This window comes from Scyliorhinus canicula, chromosome 17, assembly GCF_902713615.1.
Source record: "Scyliorhinus canicula chromosome 17, sScyCan1.1, whole genome shotgun sequence".
Taxonomy (NCBI): domain Eukaryota; kingdom Metazoa; phylum Chordata; class Chondrichthyes; order Carcharhiniformes; family Scyliorhinidae; genus Scyliorhinus; species Scyliorhinus canicula.
In genome coordinates this window covers 53,607,084-53,633,211 of record NC_052162.1, presented here as the reverse complement: position 1 = coordinate 53,633,211, position 26,128 = coordinate 53,607,084, and the positions used below count along the sequence as shown (strand labels likewise).

At 44.4% G+C, this 26,128-nt stretch overlaps 1 protein-coding gene across 3 annotated transcripts in view; it reads right to left on the bottom strand.

Moving 5' to 3' along the window:
• arhgap36 (Rho GTPase activating protein 36) overlaps nucleotides 1-26,128 on the bottom strand; it is a 312,849-nt gene that overhangs the window by 21,789 nt on the left and 264,932 nt on the right. For 2 of the 3 annotated variants that reach the window (XM_038775244.1, XM_038775245.1), the window contains exons 6-11: nucleotides 22,076-22,131; nucleotides 18,975-19,125; nucleotides 14,699-14,847; nucleotides 11,765-11,941; nucleotides 2,154-2,251; nucleotides 841-1,082 (exon numbers count right to left, since the gene is read on the bottom strand). In XM_038775244.1, coding sequence (XP_038631172.1) covers nucleotides 841-1,082; nucleotides 2,154-2,251; nucleotides 11,765-11,941; nucleotides 14,699-14,847; nucleotides 18,975-19,125; nucleotides 22,076-22,131 — 873 coding nt within the window. The remainder of the gene's footprint in view (nucleotides 1-840; nucleotides 1,083-2,153; nucleotides 2,252-11,764; nucleotides 11,942-14,698; nucleotides 14,848-18,974; nucleotides 19,126-22,075; nucleotides 22,132-26,128) is intronic. The other variant, XM_038775246.1, reaches the window with a different exon arrangement.

Genomic DNA, 26,128 nt, shown 5'->3' with positions numbered 1-26,128 from the left:
CCCTAGAGCTGTGAAGCAACTGTGCTACCACTGTGCTACCGTGCTGCCCAGAAGAAACAGATGAGGATCTTGGGAAAGGTTGGTAATAAGCAATTTTCAGAAATTAAGAATACTTAGATCAATGGAAAGAGACTGAAAAAATGACCTCCAGGATGTGTGGGGCAGCAATTTCTTCACACATTCACAAAAGTGCTACCTCCACCTCCTCCTCCTCCTTCTGGTCCTGGGAGGGTGTTCTCAGTCTTGGACTTCCATCAGATTGGTCCAATATTATGCTTGGACAATAGTGCAGTAGTTGCTGTTGTCTTCTGTACATACTTTACCGCTCTTACCACCTGCCATCAGGCAAACTGGAAAGATGTACAGGCTGATAATCAACCTGTTGGGCCACTTTATGAACACACCTTCCGTGGCCTTCAAGTCCTGAAGTGGGATTAGAATCTGAAGCTTCTGGCCCAGAGGTATAGACGCTACTACTGTGCCATAAGACCTCCACAAAGTGTTGACAGTCTAGCCAAAGACGTGTATTCATAAGTTCTAGCCACCAGAGGAAGGGTGTTTAGTAGTGGCCACCTCTCCCTCTTTACTGATAGTCCAACAGTAGCAAACCTGCCTATTGCTCATGCAGGGCCTTTTGTAAACATGTTGAAAAAATTCCTTGGGATGTTTTCACCCCACTCACCACTGCCATCTCCCGCCCAAACTTTAATGACAGCTCGTCGTATGTCCTTCAGAGCAATGGATGTCCTGCAGAAGTGCAGTCCCACTCTTTCTGCATTATTTTCGACTAGTTTATGATTCATTTTCATTACAACTCAAAGAATGAACCATGTCCCTCACCTTTTAGAGATTGGGTGGAAAAGGCCTTTCTATGCTGCCCAAAGAATGCCAGTGCTTCTGATACTTTAAACAACTCTGACCCCGGGCTCACGCTCTTATCCTTCACAGACAGACTTTCACAGAAACTGGGTGAAATTGTCATTGGTGTGAGATCACCACTTGTGGAGCTGCAGGAGTCACATGTCGACTTTGCGCAATGGTGTTCTGCCATCACATAGGCTTCATTTTCTTCATCTGAACCCCTGTACAAAAATTAAGGAATGTTGGATTATTTGAGACACCATTGCTGGCCATCCCATCTATGACAGAGCAAGCATAGCTAGTTTCTAATCAATTTGTTTCAAAAGATTATTATGTGAAGACCTCCCTCCTCTCACCAAAACAATATTTATTTTTCTTTCTGTAACAATGTGCTGTGATCTCTGTAATATTTCTGACTGCATGGGCGGGATTATCTGATCCCCCAGCAACGTGTTTTTCGGCGATGCGTCATTTGCTGGCAGTGGGGTCCTCTCTCCCCCCACCTCCCCCACTTGCCAATGGGATTTCCCATTGAAGCCACCCCATGCTGCTGGGAAACCCATGGGCAGGGGTGCGCTGTCCATGGAACAGAGAATCCCAACGGCCGGAGAATTTGGGCCATGTTTATTTAATTTCAAAGGAATCAGGGCAGATTGAAATCTTATTTCAAGTGAAACAAGGGCCTCAACTACTATTTGTGAGTCTATGTATTGAGATAACTGACGGTCACAAGAGCATTCAGGAATTGGAAAAAAAACTAGGATAAAGTTCGACATTTGAACACAATGGCCACCTTAAGGAGATTGGAAAGCTAATTATAGGTATGAATGCAACTGTGGAGTGGCAAGGTGGCACAGTGGATAGGACTGCTGCCTCACAGCGCCAGGAACCAGACTTCGATTCTGACCTTGGGTAATTGTCTATGTGGAGTTTGCACATTCCCCCTGTATCTGTGTGGGTTTCCTCCAGGTGCTCTGGTTTCCTCCCACAGTCCAAAGATGTGCAGGTTAGGTGGATTGGACATGCTAAATTGCCCCTGTATGTCTCAAGTTTAGTTGGTGTTACAGGATGGAGCTGGGGGGGGGGGGGGGGGCTGGTTCGTGGCGCTCTTACAGAGGGTCGGTACAGACTCGATGGGCCAAATGGCCTCCTTCTGTACTGTAGGAATTCTGTGATTCTCCTGCCAATTTGTGGCACAGTACACTAATAACAATGCCCTTGACCAAAGCTTTTACTGCTTTCCGCATGTCTAAAATAAAAAAATTATTATTTCACTCTTCAGCATTACTTACGATTGGTATTTAAGCTTTCTGCGCAAGAGATAGTGAACAACATCACTGTCCGTCTGCATCAAACTCATTAACACTTCATGCTGAAACTCTGGAGAAACCTAGAAACAGTAACCGTTCACAAGAATGAGTACAAAAAAACACAATTCTAATGCTTCCATTAGTGAGTATACGACGAACAATGTATACCCCGGAGCAAATTACTGGATGGGATATAATTATGTAGTTCCCCAGCTTATACATTAAATGATGGACACTGGGAGTGACAAAAGCTGTAGTCTAATTACAGGGCTTTGCTGGTTTATATACAGAACAATTCATACATGGGTGTGAGTATTAGGCTGGAATCAAATCAAGGGTTATAATTAGATTTGTTAAGGACACATACGCTAGCTCGCTTAAACAAATGCACACTTTGGCTGGTATTTGGGGTCTCACATAGAACAAAGAACAAAGAACAAAGAAAAGTACTGCACAGGAACAGGCCCTTCGGCCCTCCAAGCCCATGCCGACCGTGCTGCCCGTCTAAACTAAAATCTTCTACACTTCCTGGGTCCGTATCCCTCTATTCCCATCCTATTCATGTATTTGTCCAGATGCCCCTTAAATGTCACTATCGTCCCTGCCTCCACCACCTCCCCCGGCTGCGAGTTCCAGGCACCCACTACCCTCTGTGTAAAAAAACTTGCCACTCGCACCTTAAACCTATGCCCCCTTGTAATTGACTCCTCTACCCTGGGGAAAAGCCTCTGAGTAGCCACTCTGTCTATGCCTCTCATAATTTTGTAGACCTCTATCGTTCCAGTGAGAACAAACCGAGTTTATTCAACCGCTCCTCATAGTTAATGCCCTCCATAACAGGCAACATCCTGGTAAATCTCTTCTGCACCCTCTCTAAAGCCTCCACATCCTTCTGGTAGTGTGGCGACCAGAACTGAACACTATACTCCAAGTGTGGCCTAACTAAGGTTCTATACAGCTGCAACATGACTTGCCAATTCTTATACTCAATGCCCCGGCCAATGAAGGCAAGCATGCCGTATGCCTTCTTGACTACCTTCTCCACTTGTGTTGCCCCTTTCAGTGACCTGTGGACCTGTACACCTCGATCTCTCTGACTTTCAATACTCTTAAGGGTTCTACTATTCACTGTATATTCCCTACCTGCATTAGACCTTCCAAAATGCATTACCTCACATTTGGCCGGACTAAACTCTATCTACCATCTCTCCGCCCAAGTCTCCTAACGATCTAAATCCTGCTATATCCTCTGACAGCCCTCATCACTATCCACAATTCTACCAACCTTTGTGTCGTCTCCAAACTTACTAATCAGACCAGTTATATTTTCCTACAAATCATTTATATATACTACGAACAGCAAAAGTCCCAGCACTGATCCCTGGGGAACACCACTAGTCACAGCCCTCCAATTAGAAAATTTATTTCTTTTCCTGATATATATTAATGACCCAGACCTTGGTGTGCAAGGCACAACTTCAAAGAGCTTTCTTTGGAGAAGAGGAGACTGAAAGGAGATTTAATTGAGGTATTCAAAATCATAAGATGTCTGAACAGGCGACATGAGAAACAAAGTTTCCATGCTGCAAGCGGTTAATTTCTGGAATGCACTGCCTGAGAGTCGATCGAGACATCCAAAATGGAATGAGACTGTTATCTGAAAAGGAAGAATGTGCAGAGTAATGGGAGAAGGCGGGAGAATGGCATCAAGTGAATTGCTCCTTTGGAGAGCCAGTGCAGACACGATGGGCCGAATCGCCTCCAATTGCACCATAACAATTCTATGACTTGTCTGAATTTTCCTGGTCTGTATGCTTCAGTGCCGCCGTGACATATAATGCATTTGTCCATTGAGTCAACAGCAAGGTTGTTGCTCAGTACTTTTATGTGTTTTTTCATATTTTAATATTCTGCAAGGGTTAACAAGAAATCATCCTGCTCTCTCCAGATGTTGGGAACAATTTTCTATTTTCCATATGAAAACAGAAGCAACAGATATAAATAAAACAACTGAGGGAAATGTTTGTGGTGAAGCCGGAATTACTGTCTAAACACAAAGGGACAAACCTTGGCAATAGTGTATCATACAGCAATGGCTGACACATTGCAACAATTACATGAATGAAAATGAGAAATCAACTTTGAACTTTAATGAACTGATTTTTGCCTCTAGGGATATTGTAATCTTTCTTTCAACAGAAGAGTCTATTTCCTTCACAACAGCTATATATAGGCTGGGAAAAAAATGTTGCTCCTATCCTTCGCTGAAGGTGCTGACTTTGGCCAGGATACAAATTCAGCCAGGGTTTCACCCAATACCCAAGTCTTTGTGTGTCAGAAAGATTCGGCAAAAGTGGGTTACATCTCTGGCAACAGAAAAAAAACATCTATCGTCTCATCAGTATGAGCAGATTTCAAACTAACATTCTCAAGCAGCTGGGCATTTGCTGTATGGGCCAAGAGTTGTGGTAGAGTTTGATTGCATTAGGTCAGGGCTCATGGGAGATACACAGCAAACTCTCAGTGTGATTCCCATTATGAAGAAGACGCTCAGCAGTGCAAAGAGGATAATCTCAATGCTGCCAAAGAATTCACAGAACCACAGAATTGTTGTAGCACTACAGGAGGCCATTCGGCCCATCATGTGTACACCGGTTCTCCAAATGACCAATTCACTCGGTGCCATTCTACCGCCTTGTCCCTGTAACTCTGCACATTCTTCCTTTTCAGTTGACAAGTCTCATTCCCTTCTGAACACCTCAATTGAACCTGCCCTGCACCACACTATCAGACAGTGAATTCCAGACCGTGACCACTTGCTGCAAAGGAAGGTTTTTTTTCTCATGTAGCTTTTGCACCTTTTGCCAATTATTTCAAGTCTGTAACCTCTCATTCTCGATCCTTTCACGAGCAGGAACAGATTCTTCCGATGTACTCGGTCCAGACTCCTCAAGATTTTGAATACCTTTATCAAATCTCCGCTCAGACTTCTTTTCTGTAAGGAAAACAGTCCTAATTTCTCCAAACTATCTTCACAAATGAAGTTCCTCTTCCCAGGAAACTTTTTTGTAAATCTTTCCTGCACTCTCTCCAATGCTTTCACTTCCTTCCTAAAGTGTCATGCCCAGAACTGGATTCACTACACCAGCTGAAACTGAACTAGTCACTTGCACAAATTCAACATAACCTCCTTGCTCTTGTACTCTGTGCCCTATTAATAAAACCTGCATGTTGCAGCTTTATTAACTATTCTCAACTTATCGTGCCCTCTTCAATGACTGATGAACATTTGTAATCTAACCCCCACTGAACGTTTTGACCAAGTTCCGAGGCTATAACAGACAAATGTTGGAGTAAACATAGAGGAGGGAAGGTCCATGAGGCCCCCTCACTCTCTCCAGGGGCTGGTTTAGCAGACTGGGCTAAATCACTGGCCTTTAAAGCAGACCAAGGCAGGCCAGCAGCACGGTTCAATTCCCGTACCAGCCTCCCTGAACGGGCGCCGGAATGTGGCGACTAGGGGCTTTTCACAGTAACTTCATTGAAGCCTACTCGTGACAATAAGCAATTTTCATTTCATAGAGGCGCATCACAGCTATTCCTGTTTCTTTATGTTGCCTACTATCAGCTTTCCCATAGTGGCCCCGGAAATTGGCAATAACATGGATCGATGAGACAGAAATCCATCAGGGATGCAGGCCTGTCTCCTGCTGTCATTTACTTGTGGCGGGCGAGGAAGAAGAGAGTAGTGTGGCCGTGCTGGCAGTGGAGGGGGAAATCTAAGTCAGGTAGAGAGGTGGTGGCAGTTGTGATCATTCACATTTCCCTCCATTTGCATCCAATTTCAAACAGACACAGAGAGGAGAAAGTCTTTAATTCACTTAATCAAACAACCCTTTTTAAATTTCAATTCTTCGTTTCTGGCAACTCATTGCAACAATTGCAAATTTTTAGCTTTATATTTTATACCGATAGCTGTATTAATTTTCTGAGGATGAAAATGCACCCATTGTTGAGCTGTATCAGTTATCCCATAGTTAAGCAAGGAGAAAAAGGATGAAATAAACGGGTTAAAGCATTCAACATGATACTAATGCACTCATGCCCGCGGATTTCCCGACACGTGTGGGTGCCCACAATGGCAAACCCCATTGGCCGGCTGGCGAGACGGAGGATCCCGCTACAGGTGGGGTGTGCATATAGATAACATCCACTGACCTACCTGCATCAATCATCTTTGTGATCTCTTCGAAAAACTCTATCAAGTTAGTGAGACACGACCTCCTCTTCACAAAACCTTGCTGCCTCTCGCTAATACGTCCATTTGCTTCCATATGGGAGTAGATCCATTCTCGAAGAATTCTTTCTAGTAATTTCCCTACCACTTATGTAAGGCTCACCGGCCTGTAGTTCCCTGGATTATCCTTGCTACCCTTCTTAAACAAAGGAACAACATTGGCTATTCACCAGTCCTCCGGGATATCACCTGAAGTCAGTAAGGATCCAAAGATTACTGTCAAGGCCTCAGCATTTTCCTCTCTAGCCTCCTTCAGTATTCTAGGGTAGATCCTAACCGGCCCTGGGGACTTATCCACCTTAATATTTTTCAAGACACCCCAAAACCTCGTCTTGTTGGATCTCAATGTGATCCAGGCTATCTACACACCCTTCTCCAGACTCAACATCCACCAATTCCTTCTCTTTGGTGAATACTGATGCAAAGTATTCATTTAGTACCTCGCCCATTTCCTCTGGCTCCACACATAGATTCCCTTGCCTATCCTTCAGTGGGCCAACCCTTTCCCTGGCTACCTCTTGCTTTTTATGTACGTGTAAAAAGCCTTGGGATTTTCCTTAACCCTATTTGCCAATTACTTTTTGTGACCTCTTCTAGCCCTCCTGACTCCCTGCTTAAGTTCCTTCCTACTTTCCTTATATTCCACACAGGCTTTGTCTGTTCCCAGCCTTCTAGCCCTGACAAATGCCTCCTTTTTCTTTTTGATGAGGCCTACAATATCTCTCGTTATCCAAGGTTCCTGAAATTTGCCATATTTATCCTTCTTCCGCACAGGAACATGCTGGTCCTGAATTCCTTTTAACTGACATTTGAAAGCCTCCCACATGTCAGATGTTGATTTACCCTCAAACATCCGCCCCCAATCTAAGTTCTTCAGTTCCCACCTAACATTGTTAGAATTAGCCTTCTCCCAATTTAGCACATTTACCCTAGGACCACTCTTATCCTTGTCCACCAGCACTTTAAAACTTACTGAATTGTGGTCACTGGTCCCGAAATGCTCCCCTACTGAAATGTCTACCACCTGGCTGGGCTCATTCCCCAATACCAGGCCCAGTACAGCCCCTTCCCTAGTTGGACTGTCTACATATTGTATTAAGAAGCCCTCCTGGATGCTCCTTACAAACTCTGCCCCATCCAGGCCCCTAGCACTAAGTGAGTCCCAGTCAATATTGGGGAAGTTGAAGTCTACCATCAGAACAACCCTGTTGTTTTTACTCATTTCCAAAATCTGTCTACCTATCTGCTCCTCCATCTCCCTCTGGCTGTTGGGAGGCCTGTAGTAAATCCCCAACATGGTGGCTGCACCCTTCTTATTCCAAATCTCGATCCATATAGCCTTGCTGCCCTCTGAGATGTCCACCCGTAGTACAGCTGTGATATTTTCCCTAACCAGTAGTGCAACTCCGCCACCCCTGTTACATCGTTTCTTCTAATGATCCATAACTGCAGATATGGGCTGTGATCCTTACTGCAGCCGGAAAGAACCAAATATAGTATTCCAGACTGGCAATTTCTGCTCACTACCTTTTACGAGCGCAGGATTTCACTGGTTCATTGACACCTCAGGAAACTTGTGTAGAAACATTGCACCTTGGGGGCGCCAGGTCTGGTTGGACATATTCCTGGATGTTTTATTATGTGATCTTTGATCAACTGAAATTATCCTGTTGTTTGCAATTTGCCATATAAAGGCTATGGCTGTTTGCTCCTGAGGCGGTCAGCAAAACTTGGAAAATGTTCTGGCTCCCCGCACCCACATTGGGAGAAATTCCCTTGGATGGGATGATCTTTGTTCTGGATGGTGCAGCATACAGTTGGGCCTGCCACCACATCACACTCCTACCCACTCCCTGCCCCAGCCTAGCTTAATGTCAATTCATGGCCCAAATCCCATGGCTCTTTCTAGCACCTATGCCAACTTAGAGTTAACACATGCCAAGCCACCCACCACCCTTGGCCCTTACACTGTCCATGCACCCAATGTTCCAGTACAGCTTTAACACTAGAATCTAACCAGCAGTTTGGAAAATTGCCCAGATGTGTCCTGTATACAAAAAGCAGGATAAATCCAACTCGACCAATTACCACCCCATCAGTCTACTTTTGATCATTGGCAAAGTGATGGAAGGGATCATTGACAGTGCTATCAAGCGGCACATTATCAGCAATAACCTGGGGCGGGATTCTGCCACAATCAGCAGGGCGGGCAACTGTGGCGGGATGGAGCTGCGGGAACCACTCTGGTGTGGGCCGCCCCAACGGTGCAGAATTCTCCACACCTTCAGGGGCTAGGCCAGACCTGGAATGCATTGCGCCGCGTCAGCTGGCGGGGAAGGGGCTGGGCGCCACGCCAACTGGAGCCAAAGGACCTCCGCCAGCCGGCGCGAGTTGGCACATGTGTGGGAGTGCCAGCATGTGCTGGCGTCATCCCAGCGCATGAGCAGAGGGCTTTGTCTACGCACCGGCAATGGCGGAGCGTTACAGCTGCCGGTGCGGAAGAATAGAGTGTCCCCACGGAACAGGCCCACCCGCAGATCAGTGGGCCCCGATCGCGGGCCAGTCCACCGTGGGGGCATCTTCCGGGGCCAGATCCCCCCGTGCACCCCCGTTAACCCGGAGTCCGCCCATGCCACCAGGTCCCACTGGTAAGGACGTACTCTAATTTATGCCGGCAGGACCGGCAAAAAACAGGCGGCCACTCGGCCCATCGCAGGCCGGAGAATCGCCGGGGGGGGAGGCCGCCAACCGGTGCGGCGCGATTCCCGCCCCCGCCAAATCCCCGGTGCCGGAGAATTCGGCAGCCGGCGGGGGTGGGATTCACGTGCGCCCTCCGGCGATTCTCCGACCTAGCGGGGATCGGAGAATCCCGCTCCTGTTCACTGATGGTCAGTTTGGGTTCTCCCAGGGCCACTCAGCTCCTGACCTCGCTACAGCCTTGGTACAAACATGGACAAAGGACTGAATTCCAGATGTTGAGGGAAGAGTGACTGTCCTTGACATCAATGCAGCATTTGACAATGTGTGGCATCAATGACCCAGAGCAAAACTGAAAATGAGAATAACGGGGGAAAAATATCATGGCTGACATTTTTCTCATTCTCATTCTGCTGTCTTTTCCTTAAAACCCCTGATCTCCTTATTAATCAATACACTGTTTATCTCTGTTTTAAAGCCACTCAGTGATTTAGCCTCCACAGCTTCCTGCATCAAATAGTTCCACAGATTCACCACCCTCTGGTTGAAGAATTTCCTCCTCATCTTGGTTTCAAAGGATCGGCCCTTCAGTCTGAGGCTGTGCCCTTGGGTTATAGTTTTTCCTACCAGTGGAAACATCCACTCCACGTCTACTCTATCTAGGCCTCTCAGTATTCTGTAAGTTTCAGTCAGATTCCCTCTCATCCTTCTTAACTCCAACAAGTACAGACCCAGATTCCTCAACTGCTCCTCATTTGACATGCCCTTCATTCCAGGGATCATTCTTGTGAACCTCCTCTGGGCTCTTTCCAAGGCAAGCACATCCTTCTTTAGATATGGGGTGCAAAATTGCTCACAATCCAATGGGCTAAACAGCTGGTTTGTAATGCAAAACAAAGCCAGCAGTTCAATTCCCGTAACGGCCTCCCTGAACAGGCACCGGAATGTGGCGACTCGGGGTTTTTCACAGTAACTTCATTGAAGCCTACTTGTGACAATAAGCGATTATTACTATTACTCTGATTTCCTAAGCCTTTTCCCATTTCGAAAAGTCTATGCCTCCATTCTTCCTACCAAAGTGCATAACCTCACACTTTTCCATATTGTACTCTATCTGCCACTTATTTGTCTACTCTCCAAGTCTATCCAAGTTCTTCTGCAGCCCCCTGCTTCCTCAATACTACCTGCCCCTCTGAATATCTTTGTGTCATCCGCAATTTAGCAACAGTGCCCTCAGTTCCTTCTTCCAGATCATTAATTTACATTGTGAAAAGTTGTGATCCCAATACCGACCCCTGAGGCACACCACTAGTCACCGGCTGCCATCCTGAAAAATATCTCAGGAGGCATGTCTCTCTGAACTCACCTTAAGTAATGATGATGCCACTCACTCTCCTTGCTTTATTTCCACAACCGGATAAACATCTGCAGCAATACCACAAGCCCTGAGTGATCCTCGCTAACCGACTGAAGCTCAGAGGGTGCAGTGTTACCCAAAACGAACACAGATATCTTAGTAGCTAAACACATGTTGGCTCTCAGGGATTCACACACTTGCGAGCACACATCACAAGATCAGCTGTCAGAGACTGAGACAGAGTAGGCCCTGGTGGTTGAGTGGCTTCAGTGTACCTCCTGTACAGATTCTATCTGTGAGTTCTGTATTGATGTCACCAGCCATCTCCTAAGAGGGTATCCTCTGTCTCCCAGATGCCAGCCAAACAAAGCTTGTGGCCTGTTGAACATTCCTGCCACCAGAAGTGCCTCAGTATGTAGATGTTGTAGCATGCCTTTAAGAGGATGAACATGTGGCTGTGTACATCAGTAGAAGGGAAATGATGTATGTATTACGTGTCCTAGTATTAGTTTCACTTTTACTTTCAAGCACGGAGCAGAGCAGACAGGGGTTCCTCATGCTCCAAACTTTACTCTTAATCAATGACCCCACAATGTGTTTACCCTTCTCAGTGATTGGTGCCTTGTGTCATAAACAGCTATAAGATCAAGGACTTGTATCATTATAAGAGCATAACAGTCAGCATTGTGATTGCTGCCCAGATAGTGTGCACATACCAGATGAACTTTAAGGGAATGATATCCCTTCCTGTTTACAAAAGCTCCCAGCTGTCCAGAAGGCATTTTAATGACCACATGTGTTCAGTCTATTATGCCCTGCACTTTGGAAAACCAGGAATACTGCTCAGGCCTCTGGCTCTTTTAGCCTGACTGGCATTGTGTCAGTAACAAAACAAAATTCATGAGCACACCTGAATAGGGCATCTGTCACCACCTTAATGCAGTGATGTGCAGCCAGCTGTCAGTTCCGACACAGGGCACCAGATAATGCCTGCAGGGATCCTGTGGCGGAAAAACCTCAGGGCCACTGTGACCTTCAAGACCACAGGCATTCGGTGACCATCGACCTAATTAAATATAATGTCAGCAGCAGAATACACATGGAGGTGAAGTACTTGAGCAAAGTACCTGTGCAGTGACTGTTAACGGATGAGCTGTATTACAGCTGTATATAGCGCTTTCAGGAAAATAGGTGAGATGGGGAAATACACAGAAAGGAAATGGTAATTTATGCCATACTTACTATAAACAGGGTTCTGTAATTCTCAATCATTTTTTGGATCACCCCAATAATTGCTGAGCTTTCTTCAACTTGTGCTGCCTGTGCAATGTAGTCTTTGTCCGACATATTCTCCCTGTGAAGGAGATTTGGACCAAAGATGGTGGCGAGATTGACAGCAGTCATTTTATTTCCAGTTATCTAAAAGAAATAACAAATGAAGAAACAATCACCTTCTCTGAAATATCACTGTTCATTTCAATGATACCTGGCAGAATATTATTCATCAACTGGAACAAACTGTACAGAATATTATTGACAGTGAGTACATGATTTCCACTTCTGGTGAGAGCAGCTCCAGTACTAGAACAGACAGATTGAATTAGACTAGCTTACATGCATACATTTTGTTATGCCGTCCTCCCTCACGTTATCCATCATTACAAGATGAATGTATTGGTCATCATCCAGAAAGAAATTGTTGCCCCTCCTTGTGTCCTGATTTTTAAAAATGCATCAAGTGTTTTCCCTCAAATGCCCGACCTGGAAATTCATTCCACTTTATGTGAGGCGAACAGCCGGATATCAGTCCCAAATTAGCATTTTGCCAGAAGCATTTTACCACAATTTACCTTGAACTAATGACAAGACTATTTCCTTTACTACCCATATCCCTTATTTCTCCTCCACTCCATTACCTTACAGTAAAGCAAACTTTTCTCCTGGCTACTTTCAAACATTCACTCTCCAGCTCCCTCTCTCTTGTCCGTGCCATCATAACACTTCTGTTGCTGTTTGATCATCCAGCACCCCGTCTGCCTTGACGACTCCCTGATCTGTCAGGCCAAAAGCATCCAGTACTTCAATATCATTCTGGAGAGCAAAGATAACCCCAGCTTCTTCTTTCTGCCACCAACCATCTCCTTAAAAACCCCTTCCCCAGTTTCATCCATGCTAATCTCCAACAAGTGCAAGAAGTTCAGGGACTCCTTTGTTACCAATTCTGAGGCCTTTGATTCCACGGTCTCTGCTGTTACCCCACTTCTTTTTGACATTAGGCCAAATGTTACTCACATTTCCCTCTGCCCTATCTCGGAACCCATGTTTCATTCTATATTTTCTTCGGCCATGAGCTCTCCAATAAATTTCTTGTTTCCTGACCCGCTTCTCATTAAATGACTAACCAGCCTGCTGGGTTCATGATGTCTTCTCAGTATTGTTTTCTACACAAAATAAATTAACCTTGACAGTTCACTGAATGCAAAATCCTGCCGCCATTTCCAACCATCCTTTCCTCTCCTAAGGCCTGCGTTGATACCTCTTAAAGCTCCTCTTTCTCATCTATATGCTGCCCCTTGGCAACATTACCTGGAGACATGGAAGTAGTATCTACATGGACTCTGACATGTAACACTGAGCTCAACCTCCATCACCTCTGCAAGCTTCTCCATTGCCCCTTTCTTGTCAGACTGCTTGTCCAACACCAGTCTTAGGTGATCAGCAACTTACTCTAGTCAAACAATGAGGAAACTGATATAAGCTTCTTGGATCATTTCCCTTTTCTAGTCTCCAACACTTCTGTTGATTTTTCATCTCCCTCTATGACGTCAAACTGCCTTAATAGTATTAAGTGGTCAATGAGTCAAAATTTACTCCCTACAGCTGTGCGCCAGCAAGAGTCAGGAGATGGGATATATTGTGGTTTAAATAAAAGATGTAATCTTAACAGACAAAAGTTCAGGGAAGATTAAATATCCAAACTGTGTATATTAACCTTGCACTCTCGTACTGCCAGACTCAATGATTCCACCCCAATATCATTTTACCTTCCTCCCATTGTGTCAACCTCATTTAAAGATATAGCATCTAAAATGAAAAAGAATGAAAATCGCTTATTGTCACAAGTAGGCTTCAAATGAAGTCACTGTGAAAAGCCCCTAGTCGTCGCCACATTCCGCCGCCTGTTCGGGGAGGCTGGTACATGTCTCACCACATCTCTCAAAGAAATAGCTTGGTCCTGAAATTCCTTTGCTCTCCAACTTTAAACATCCTCCACAGGAAGCGGGTAAAACACCCAGGAAACTGGCACAGGCCAACTTGTTGGCCCTTCTTCATTTTCGAGAAATTCTTTGAAGTGTCACAACTTCCTCGCAGAACCAACAACGGGTCTCCCTGAGGCAACCCCTCCCTGAGCGGGGGCACGATAGCACAGTGATTAGCACTGTTGCTTCACAGTGTCAGGGGCCCAGGTTTGATTCCCGCTTGGGTTACTGTCTGTGCGGAGTCTGCACATTCTCCCCGTGTCTGTGTGGGTTTTCCCCGGGTGCTCCGGTTTCCTCACACAAGTCCCGAAAGATATGCCTGTTAGGTGAATTGGTTATTCTGAATTCTCCTTCAGTGTACCCAAACAGGCGCCGGAGTGTGGCGACTAGGGGATATTCACAGTAACTTCACTGCAGTGTTAATGTAAGCCTACTTGTGACAATAATAAAGATTATTATTATTAGTTTGTGTTTCTTGGGAATCAGGTGTAATAATGGCAATCAATACACTTGGTGAGAGAGGAGGTACATCGGCTTCCACAGGGGTAAGCAGCCTGATAAACTTTAATTAGAATGATATATTCTGCAGATCAACCTGTTTGCTGAGGGTGCTGACAGGGCTAATGCTGGGGGCAGGAAATGGGAGAGCAGGAAATGGGAGAGCAGGAAGGTGATGCCACCATTCCGATCCAAAGAATGTTCGGGTCCTTATGTACAGTAAAAGTCTTTCAACTAATTGTTAGGTAAGCAGGCATGGCAGCTAATATTGCATGCCATAACAATGTCCAAATATCAACAAGCAGATACATGAGGAGTTAATTTGACTTCAGTGGGGTCAGATTAGGCATTGAGAGAGCTGATTGTTGACTTTTATTTTCCTGAACTGCTAATGGAATTGAAGCTATGTCATCATTACCTCTTGCCCGTCTTCACCAAGTGAGTCATGGGCATGGCTCACGACCCTTGACAGCAACTCAAGCAATCGGAGCAGAGTGTCACAGTTACATGGAGGTAACAGATAAATCAGGAGCTGGAGGGTGGAGAGTGCTTCCTTGTGAGTCATTGCTGCACCAGACAAAACAAGAAGAAATCAGGACCTCATAATATAACAGAACATTTTGTTGACATCCTATTAATCAAACCATGAATGACCAACGTAGATATGTTCTCAGCTCTCACAAAACAAGCTTAATTGCCTTGAACTTATTCTTCAGGCAGCTGCTTGATATAATGGCATTCTCGACAGTGATATGATTGTGTTTTTGGGGTGGGCAAGAGATGAATATTCACTTATCATTCGAGATGTAGCATCCCATTTTGGACAGCCTGCATAAACTCCCAGGCTTAAGTGCAGAATAACATCCTTTTTATACTTCTCCATCAAAAATTCCAGGTTGGGAATAATACTGATTGGGATAACCAGTAGAGCTGATCAGAACGTGCCCCTTACAAATTAGATCCCCATGTAAAAGACCACCTTAATTTAATAAAGGTCCGCTGATAAAATATTAAGTTAATGAAGAAGGAGCATTGCCTGCTTTCAGCCATGTTCTCAAGGTTAATGTGCCAATGAGAAAAACTGAAAGCTGGCAATTCAAGTAGAATTTAACTTGTAGGCAGTTGTTTCCTTGACAAAAGATAATGCGAATACGTTTTGCTAAAAGGATTTGAACAAAGGGGCGGCATGCTGGCACAGTGGTTAGCACTGCTGCCTCACAGGGCCAGGGATCCGAGTTCGATTCTGACCTCAGGTGACTGTCTGTGTGGTGTTTACATATTCTCCCTGTGTCTGTGTGGGTTTCCTCTGGCTGCTCCTCCCACAGTCAAAAGATGTGCAGGTTAGGTGGATTGGCCATGATAAATTGCCCCTTAGGGTGGGGTTGCAGGAATAGAGTGGGGGATTGGGCCTGGATAGGGTGGACCTTCGACGGGTCGGTGCAGGCTCAATGGGCCAAATGACCAACTTCTGCACTGTAGGGATTCTATGATTCATATATATATGACCAACCATAATTAGCTGTGATCAGTAATAGCAAATTACCCTTAACCCCAATTTCTGAAGGGTACCTTCTATTACACAGGTATTAGAAATCTGTTTTCCATGTGTTATTTTCTGTCGGAGCAAGTAACCCCTCCATCCAAATTTAAGATATCATTTGAAACTTCAGTGTAGTACGTTTAACATTTTAGAAATACAGTGACCACCATTTTAACAGATACTTTGACAAGATTAAATTCTTCGATATTGGTTGTTCATGCTGCTGCAGGTCAGCCTTCAAGAGCTAAGACACATATCAGATTGGATTCTTGTTGAGGCCTCTGGCATACTAAGAGAGCAGATCACAAAGAAAAAAAAGAAAAGTTACAGATAATTTAAAAAACATTTCAGGTAATGATGGAAAGGGCCCCTGGGAAAAGGTTGAAAGAGATCAAGGCCCTGATTTTCGTGGAGCTGGGCTGAGCCAGCGGACCTTTAAAAGTGGCAAGCAGGACTTGATTCTGAGATCCCTATTTCTGCCATTCTCTTCAAGCGTGGGATAAGGATGCAGACAGTCAGCCCACATGCAGTACTCCTGTCCTAGCTGGTTCCATTGCGGAGGGGTGTGCACTGCAAGTTTGATTGAACTTGTGGTGATATGCATCATTGTAAATACACAAGGGGTTACTGTAAATACACATAGACCAGCTAGACACTAGAGGGAGCACCAGAGACATGACACACAGACATTCAACCAATAGGTCAGTAAGATAGGTCACGACCAATGGGCATTCACGATACACACAGAGGTGACACTACCACAGGGGGACATTACACCAACCCATATAAAAGGACACAGCACACATGATCTTCCTCTTTCCAGTGGAGACACTCAGTGTGTACACAGGGTTGATTTGAAACACATCACACCCACCACCTGGATTGTAGCAGACTGGTTCGTCAGTCTGAGTAGCTATAGCAGGATTAACAGGAGAGTCGAATCCAAGTAGGAGGATTGTTAACAGTTTAATAAATGTGTTAAAGCTATCTCCAAGTCTGAACCTTCCTTTGTCAGAGTGCACATCAAGGAAGCAGCTTATGCTACGTCAAGAGAATAACAAAACAGAACTGAATCTATTCTGTTGGCAGATATTGTTCATTGTACCTCAAGATAAATTGTGAATTGCAGGGGAACTCTAGTCAGAATTGCAAATGACATTTATGCCAAAAGGGCTAGAATAGAAGACCAGGAATGTACTTCTGAGGCTGTATAAGGCTCTGGTCAGATCCCATTTGGAGTATTGTGAGCAGTTTTGGGCCCCGTGTCTAAGGAAGGATGTGCTGGCCTTGGGAAGGGTCCAGAGGATGGTCACAAGAATGATCTCTGGAATGAAGAGCTTATCTTATGAGGAATGGGTGAGGACTCTGGGTCTGTACTCGTTGGAGTTTAGAAGGATGAGGGGGAATCTTATTGAAACTTACAGGACACTGGGAGGCCGAGATAGAGTGGACGTGCAGAGGATTTTTCCACTTGTACGAAAAACTAGAACCAGATAGCACAATCTCTGACTAAAGGGGCGATGCTTCAAAACAGAGATGAGGAGGAATTTCTTCATCCAGAAGGTGGTGAATCTGTGGAACTCTTTGCCGCAGAAGGCTGTGGAGGCCAAATCACTGAGTGTCCTTAAGACAGAGATAGACAGGTTCTTGATCAATAAGGGGATCAGGGGTTATGAGGAGAAGGCAGGAGAATGCGAATGAGAAAAATATCAGCCATGATTGAATGGCGGAGCAGACACGATGGGCTGAGTGGCCTAATTCTGCTCCTATGCCTTAGGGTCTTATGGTCAGGAACCAAATACAAAAACAGCCATTTAACATTCCTTTTGAAACACATTGGGCGGGATTCTCCGTTCTGCCGCACCATTTTCTGGTGCGCGTACCACCGCCAGCAGCGGGATCCTCCGTCCTCCTTCCCAGCAGCCGGCCAATGGGATTTTCCTTTGTAGGCACCCCCATGCCTTCGTGAAATCCGCGGGCGTGAGTGCGCTGCCAGCAAAGTGGAGGATCCTGCCGACGGAGAATCCAGCCCATTGTCTATCTTACATTCGCATAATGCTGTCATTCAATCACAAGTGGTCATAGTATCAAGGAAGAAAGATATTGTTCACTTTTCATCCGCTTAATTGTGTGCAAATTAACACACAGGTCTTGAAAAGATACTCGTCAAAAAAGATCGGGGGCGGGATTCTCTGACCCCCCCGCCGGGTGGGAGAATTGCCGGGGGTCGGCGTGAATCCTGCCCCTGCCGTCCTCCTAACTCTACCGCCCCCCAAAATGTTCCCCGGCGTGAGTCACGCCACCCTCCTTGGAGAAGGGCAGGGTCCGGCACGACTCAATGGGCCCCAGGGCTGCCCGAATTCTCCGTCCTGCGATGGGCTGAAGTCCCGCCCGTTCTTTGCCGGTCCCGACACTTACAGGATCAGTTGTCTACTGGCACAAGGGTCGAGTAACCATTCTCTGGCCATCCGCTGGCAGTGGGATTCTCAGTCCCGCTGGCAGTGCATCACCTCCGTGAGTTTTCCGGCAGCGTGGGGTGGCTTCAATGGGAATTCCCAATGACAGTGGCAGGAGCAGAAAATCCTGCCACCAGCGAACAGCAGGAGAATGGATACTTGGCCCTTGTGCCAGAAGACAACTGATACTATAAGTGTCCTCTGATATGTGATGGTGACTTCATGAGAAGATCGGAGGAGAGTTCTTTTGGGACAAAAAAATATTTTTATGATACATCTATAGAACATTCGTTCTTCCAATATCACTCCATACTGAATTGTTGCGGGGTGGCCCCATCCAACATTGAGAAACACGCGGCTGGGAGGCTGGAGAATTCCTCCCATTATCTGCAGACTATTCAACTATGGAGAGCATCCCAGTCAATCTTGATCTTCTCCTTTTCTGACATCAAAAAACATGGATATTTTAGACACAGGCTGATTTTCCACTTCTTAGCCCAGGCTTTTCATGCTCATTAGAAAACTCCAAATGCAATCCCAGCCTAGATGAATTTAGCACTGCTCAGTTTTCAGATCTGGGAATCCAGCTCCACCCACTCCTTTTAATCTCCATTTGAAGGAGATGTAATGTTTTAAAATGGAAATATTGTGCTTTGCAGTCAATGCTGCTGCGAGCTGAGTGGTTTCATCTCACTTACACATAGTATTGATGAAGGCTGAGTAGAGTTCCTTGGGAAGAAGAGGGTCTGGCATGTCCCGCAAGAATTCCTTCAGTAAAGCTGCCACGTCATGGACACTGTGCTCTTCATCCAAAATGACATGCAAACCTTGATCAAACTCCAATCGCAGCTGAAAGGCATAAGAAAGTAACTTGTTCACATGATTAGATATTTAGTATTCCCTTCACTATCACAGCATCAAATCACCAAAAAAAACTTGTCTGAAACAGAATTTCTCAGTGCTAAGTTATATCAGCCAATTTGTTCACAAGTCAGCGCATTGGTCAGTCACAAATAGTTTAGATCTGGGGTCTCCAAACTGGGTTCCGAGAGTTCTGCGGGAATCCTACAAGGATTCCGCGGTTGGTCTGGCTGTGGCTGGGGGTGGGGAGGGAGGGAGAAACACACCCACTGTCATGACCACCTCTCTTTTGTTGAATGCAGTGGCATACATTCCAAACCCTTGTCTGACTGGCAGCCATTTCTGAAATTCATCATGAGGTGTTTTCAGCCTATTTGCTCAGAGTGAGATTATGACAGAGCCTGATGCTACCTTCAGGCATATCCTTGACTAATTTTTTGTTCTCCTTCCGCTGCTGGTATTTCAGTTGAGATCCACTAACTCGGCAAAGATCAGGGATCAAATCTTAGATCCGCAGTTTGTATTGGTCTATGTCACAAAACATTTGTGATTTATTTTTACCTATTGGTTGCAATTCGTTTCCTGAGGCAGATTCTTCATATTTGACCATTTAATCCCTCTGTCCTGCTTCATGGTTTCCCTTCTTTGCTTTGCAAACTCAAGCAGCAGATTGTGATTACTTTGTAAAAATTCTACCGTGTTATACCGTCTGGGCACGATTCAGCGGTCTGATCGAGGCCGACTTGGTGTTGCGATGAGGCCATTGAATCTCATGAGAGGCCTCCCATACGATTCACAATGCTTGAATCTCGGTGAAACATTGCGATATGGATCACGCCCTCACTGGGTGTGATCCAGATCAACATATTTAAATGAGCTGGATGGGGGGATTCTCCCAGACCATTGGAAACCCTTGGGAGATTCGGCTCGCTAGAGGAAATCCCTGGAAGTGTGACCTCGGTGGAGGGAATCTCCCCAAGGCCAATGCTGCACCGTGTGCTCTGTAAACTGGAGGTATTGCAAAACTACTATCTGATATCTAACTCACACCAAGTCATTTACACACATCACCTCTATCATCGCTGATCTACATTGACTCATGGTTAAACAACACCTTCACTTTAAAGTTCTTGTCCTTTTTTCAAATTTGGTGGTTCACCCCTACCTACCTACCTACCTTTCAAATCTCCTGCAGCTGTACAACTCTTCCAACATATCGGAGCTTGTTCCAGGGAGGATAAAACAGGTGCTGAAGTAAGGCATGCCATCATCAGAGGTCAACACAGGGCTGCCAAGTGACTAGGTGGGCTGGTTAGAAGTCCGATCTCGGTGCCCTCAGACATCACCCTAGTTGTGGTTTGAATATCACCTCTCACATCCTCTTGCCTTCCCCACTCACTCCCCATGCCAACATGTGCCCTGACCCGCCCCCAATGGACCCTTATACTTTCCATGTCAACCTATGCTCCTTTACTCACCCTCATGGCTCGTCATCATACTTTCTGTGCCAAATTATGCCTCCTGATTCATATTTTTATAGCTCCAATGCCACTACAGTGCCAATTCATGCTAACACATGACCCCCCCCACTCATCCCCATGTCACCTCTCAGCCCCTATGCAAACTTAGTGCAAACTCATGCCATCATCTGACCTCCAGATGACTCATTTCCCTTAAACCTTCCATGCCAACTCACCCACTTTCCACCATGGGCAGATCTCAGGAGCCATGCTAAGATGAATAAATAATTTTCAAAGTATCTATTGCATACTTTATTATATAAAAAGTCCCATTGATACAAGCCTATCAAATACATTTAAATAACATAAATACTTCATCCTGTATAAAAACAAATACTTTAATAGTCTCTTGGAGCTGTCAATCAAACTACAAACTTTGTGATAATGATAGATTGTTGAAGCAGTGATGCTAACCCTTATGTTATGTCAACAGACAGTTACTGAAACTACAAGCACTGATCTTTTTCAACCAGACAGACAGGCTATTTCTTTTTTCTAATTTTAAAGGGTAAAGGATTAAATAACTTCACAGTTTGGCAGTTCCATTTACCTTTCATAAGCACTCATATCGGCGCTTAAATAATCATACACTGCAGGAAACAGACCTCACTCCAGCAAAAATGGATCTGTTTAAACTCAGCAATTCCCTCCTCCAGGCAGTGGTAAAATTCAGACCCAAGCTCCTCTACACACAAATATCATTTAACATTTAAATTGAATTTGCAATGATGGAACTTTTTAGTCATTCTAGATAGATTAGTTAGGATATACTAAATTAATTTCTTCATCCACACTAGCTGATCTTTTTATAAAGGCAATGGGGTTGGAATAATCAATCCTGATATCAATTGCCATGCTGTAAGCACTTAATATCACCGCCACGAGGTAGAATTACTATTGTTAGTCCAGTTGAATTCTTCAATCAACAGAGTGTATGAGAGAGTACAGCATTCATTTTGTTAGGGTTGCACAGTAACGCAGTGGTTAACACTGCTGCCTCACAGAGCCGAGGACCCGAGGATCCTGACCCCGCGCCACTGTCTGTGTGGAGTTTGCACATTCTCCCCATGTCAGCGTGGGTCACAACCACACAACCCAAAAAGATGTGCAAGGTAAGTAAATTTGCCACACTAAATTGTCCCTTGTTTGGTAAAAAGAAATTGGGCACTCTCAATTAAAAAAAACATTCAATTTTTGCTTGATTATAAAACTTTATCGATGCTCACAAAGAAGATAGATTTTAATCTCACACTTTCTCTGTTAGCTCTTGCATTCTAAGCTCTAACACTGTGGTGCAGGTACCATGGTAACATATAAGGTTGTGGAAAATAAATGGATTTGCTTGGACAGAAGACCAGCTCAGATTATCTAGAATCCATCTCACTTGAAATACACTTTGGAGGATATGAATTATTTACCTGTCGAACTCTTTTCTTGGAACTTCCAACTCGGAAAATACCAACAGTTTGAAGACCTGAGATAAAATAAATAAGATTTTAAATATGTAACCTTTGATAGAGGAGCTCCAGAAATCATCAACACTCATAAAAAATTATCCTCCCACTACTTTCCTGTAATATATGACACTCACTTTTGCATTTAAAATAAATAAACAAAATTGGCCTGGCTATTAGACAGAAGGTTTTTAAAATTCAATTTCTATTTCAGGGGAAAACAGAAGTGTCGGGTAAGAAGCTTGGAGAGGAAAATAAGCTTGACACGTTCATAAATTAATAAAGCAGAAAGGTTTGTACAAGGCTGGTGAGGTGGAGTAGGTTGTGTAAAAGGAGAAATTATAATAAAGAAAATAAACAAAATCATACTGTAATGTTCTTATTGGATGGCATGAATTATATTACAAGAACACTTGTAGCTAAAGCTACAAATGATTTAGTAACATTAACTGTGGGTCAAGTATATACAAAACAACAACATGCACAAGCAACCTCTCCCCTGCTCGCCAGTCAGTCTGAGGTCATCTGCTTCTAAGATTCATTTATGTACTAATGAAACTCCGGATTTACAACACAACCATTTTTTCCCAAATCCCCTTTCCTTTGAAGAAATCAATCAATATCATCAATATATTTACATGTGATACCATTAGCTTGTGAGTCTAACAGTATTAATTTGTTCTTTAACATTTTAAAAACTGGTTTTTATATATATACATACACACACAAGAACAGCAAGCAAATTATGTACAAATAGTCCAAATCTACAAATTGAGTCGACCAGGTTTTCTTTTGACTCTGAATGATCTTCTCAAAGTTTGACCTTACTGCTCAGAACTTGTAGATTCAATGTTCTCCATGACATTCTCATGCTCAGGAACTGCTGAACTATCTGACACTGCTGCTAATGTTGATTCTGACACAGATTCACCATCCCTCACGTTGTTGTGAAAGTCTTCTCTGATTTTTAAGAGTGTGCAACAATTTCTTCTTAAAACCAAACCATCCTCTGTCTGTACATTGTAGGAACGAGGTGCTATTTCTTTAAGTACAATGGCTTTTCTCGACCAATTGCCCAAATCTTCAACTCTCACAATGTCATCACTACTCAGAGGTGGTAAATTTCTCAACGCTCTATCATAGAACTGCTTTTGTTTTGCTTTAATGTTGTGCATTTCCTGCACTACCACTGCATTCTCCTCCTTCTTTTCCAAGTATGGAAGTGTGGTACGCAACAGTCTATTCATGAATAACTCTGCTGGTGATCTACTATGTGGCAATGGTAATGCTTTGTAACCTGATTTTGCTGGAGAATATTTTGATGTCTCCAAAAAAGTATTCTTCTCTGTTATTACTCCAAAAAACAGTGATGTTTCAACACTGGTGACTGTATCTTCTACTGTGCTGCCTAATCTGGGGTTGAGCTGAGAGTAACAATTCTGAGCAAAGTGATTTTTTTTTCCTTTGCATAGAATCATAGAATCATAGAACAGTACAGCACAGAACAGGCCCTTCGGCCCTTGATGCCGAGCAATGATCACCCTACTCAAACCCACGTATCCACCCTATACCCATAACCCAACAACCCCCCCTTAACCTTACTTTTTAGGACACTACGGGCAATTTATCATGGCCAATCCACCTAACCCGCACATCTTTGGACTGTGGGAGGAAACTGGAGCACCCGGAGGAAACCCACGCACACACGGGGAGGACGTGCAGACTCCGCACAGACAGTGACCCAGACGGGAATCGAACCTGGGACCCTGGAGCTGTGAAGCATTTATGCTAACCACCATGCTACCATGCTGCCCCTGGAACAAATGCTGGACACTGCCTTAATTTGTGCGTTTGACCACATATTTTACATAGAAATACTTTATAATGATCTTTAACCTGTATTTTGGAGCACGAGGAGCTGCAGGAACTCTCCCGCCTTTTTTGGAAGTTTCCCACCTTTTTGGAAAAGGGGGCAACCGGAGTATTTTCCTCCAGGAAGACACCACCATTACTGAGAAACATTTGAGAATGCTGTGCTGCTAGCTAGTGAGCCTGACAAATCTTAACTGTTTGTTCCAAAGTCAGCTCCGATTCCCTGAACTTCTTTTCATTCACACCAAACACAATTTGGTCCCCAATGATGGAAGATTCCACTGCAGAAACATTGCAGGCTTTAGCTTTTAACTTTAAATCAGTGATGAAATGATCTATGAACTCTTCTGTAAATGTGATCTAAACACATAGCATTCATAAATGTCATTCCTTCTGGGGATATGTGCATCAAATCTTCTAATTACCTTGTTATTTTTTTTACTATCTCATCATTTGCAAATTTAAATGTATTAAGCACAGCAATTGCTTTGGTCCCTGCCGCTGTTCGGAGAATCATTACCTTATGTGAATCTGATTGATCTCCTAAATTTACTGCAGTAAGAAACAGATGCAATTGTTGTTTAAACACACACCAGTTGCTGTTCACATTACCATGAAATCTGAGACTCATTGATGACTTCAATGACTCCATGTTTTTAATTCTTACATTCTGCAAAATCTTCAATTCTCTGTGGACCTCGTAGCTTCACTTGATGATGTGATAGTTTTTTTCTCAGTGTTGAATACCATCCAACCCTGGTACCATGTAATGTTCTCGTTGGATGGCCTGATTTATATTACAAGAACACTTGCAGCTAAAGCTAAAGCTGTAATTGATTTATTAACATTAACTGTGGGTCAAATATATACAAAATAACAGATGAATAACAGTATTAACACACACAAGCAACCTCTCTCTTCCCTGCTCTCCAGTCAGTCTGAGGTCACCTGATTCTAACGTTCATTTATGTACTAATGAGACTCCTAGTGGTCAGTCGGTGAATTTCAACACAACCATGATATCATTGCACATACCAGTGGCATTCAGACCACGTCATATACAAAGCAACTCTAAATACAAGGCACAACATTAGAAAATAAGAATTGCTGGTGAGGATATAAAACTTTTTAAAATCTTTCTGGGCTCTGATAGTGCATGGGCCAGAAGGCCATCAGACTGTAGGGGCATTGATAGAGTCACTGGGAGGGTACACCTTTACAGCATCACTGGCACTGGGAAGGGTACACCTTTGCAGGGTCATCGGGAAGGTACACATTTGCATGGAGCTCATGTCATTTCAACACCTACGCATAATTCGGAAGGATGTTGTACAGGGTCCCATTCCAGAGACAATATACAATGTTGCTCTTACTGCAACTCACTGTAAGCATTAAATTAACAATGCTGACCTTCTTCAGTGGTCTGATTCCCTTTCGGTGGAACCTGTTTAATCTCCTGGATAACAGTCCATTTCATCTCACAGAATATACCAACTTCCAGTGTCATGCTTGTCCTTAGCTGGTGGGGTAGCAGGGAAGGGAATCTACATTTGATCAATGTAAATTACGATTGGTACCCAGCATATTGGGCAGCACGGTAGCCTTGTGGATAGCACAATTGCTTCACAGCTCCAAGGTCCCAGGTTCCATTCCGGCTTGGGTCACTGTCTGTGTGGAGTCTGCACATCCTCCCCGTGTGTACGTGGGTTTCCTTCGGGTGCTCCGGTTTCTTCCCACAGTCCAAAGATGTGCAGGTTAGGTGGATTGGCCATGATAAATTGCCCTTAGTTCCAAAATTGCCCTTAGTGTTGGGTGGGGTTACTGGGTTATGGGGATAAGGTGGAGGTGTTGACCTTGGGTAGGGTGCTCTTTCCAAGAGCCGGTGCAGACTCGATGGGCCGAATGGCCTCCTTCTGCACTGCAAATTCTATGATATCTATGATATCTGGATCCGGAACTTCTCTGGGATGCTGTGGTAGTGCGGACTGGAGTTCCAGCAGAACAACTGAGTAAATGCTACCCAAGATTCATGACATGATAACAATAACCAAAACATAAATGCACCTGGGTCAAGATTTGCAATTAAATATTCCTGGGTGAAAACTTTCATTAAGGATAGGGAATGAGCAGGGACGGAGGGGCTGT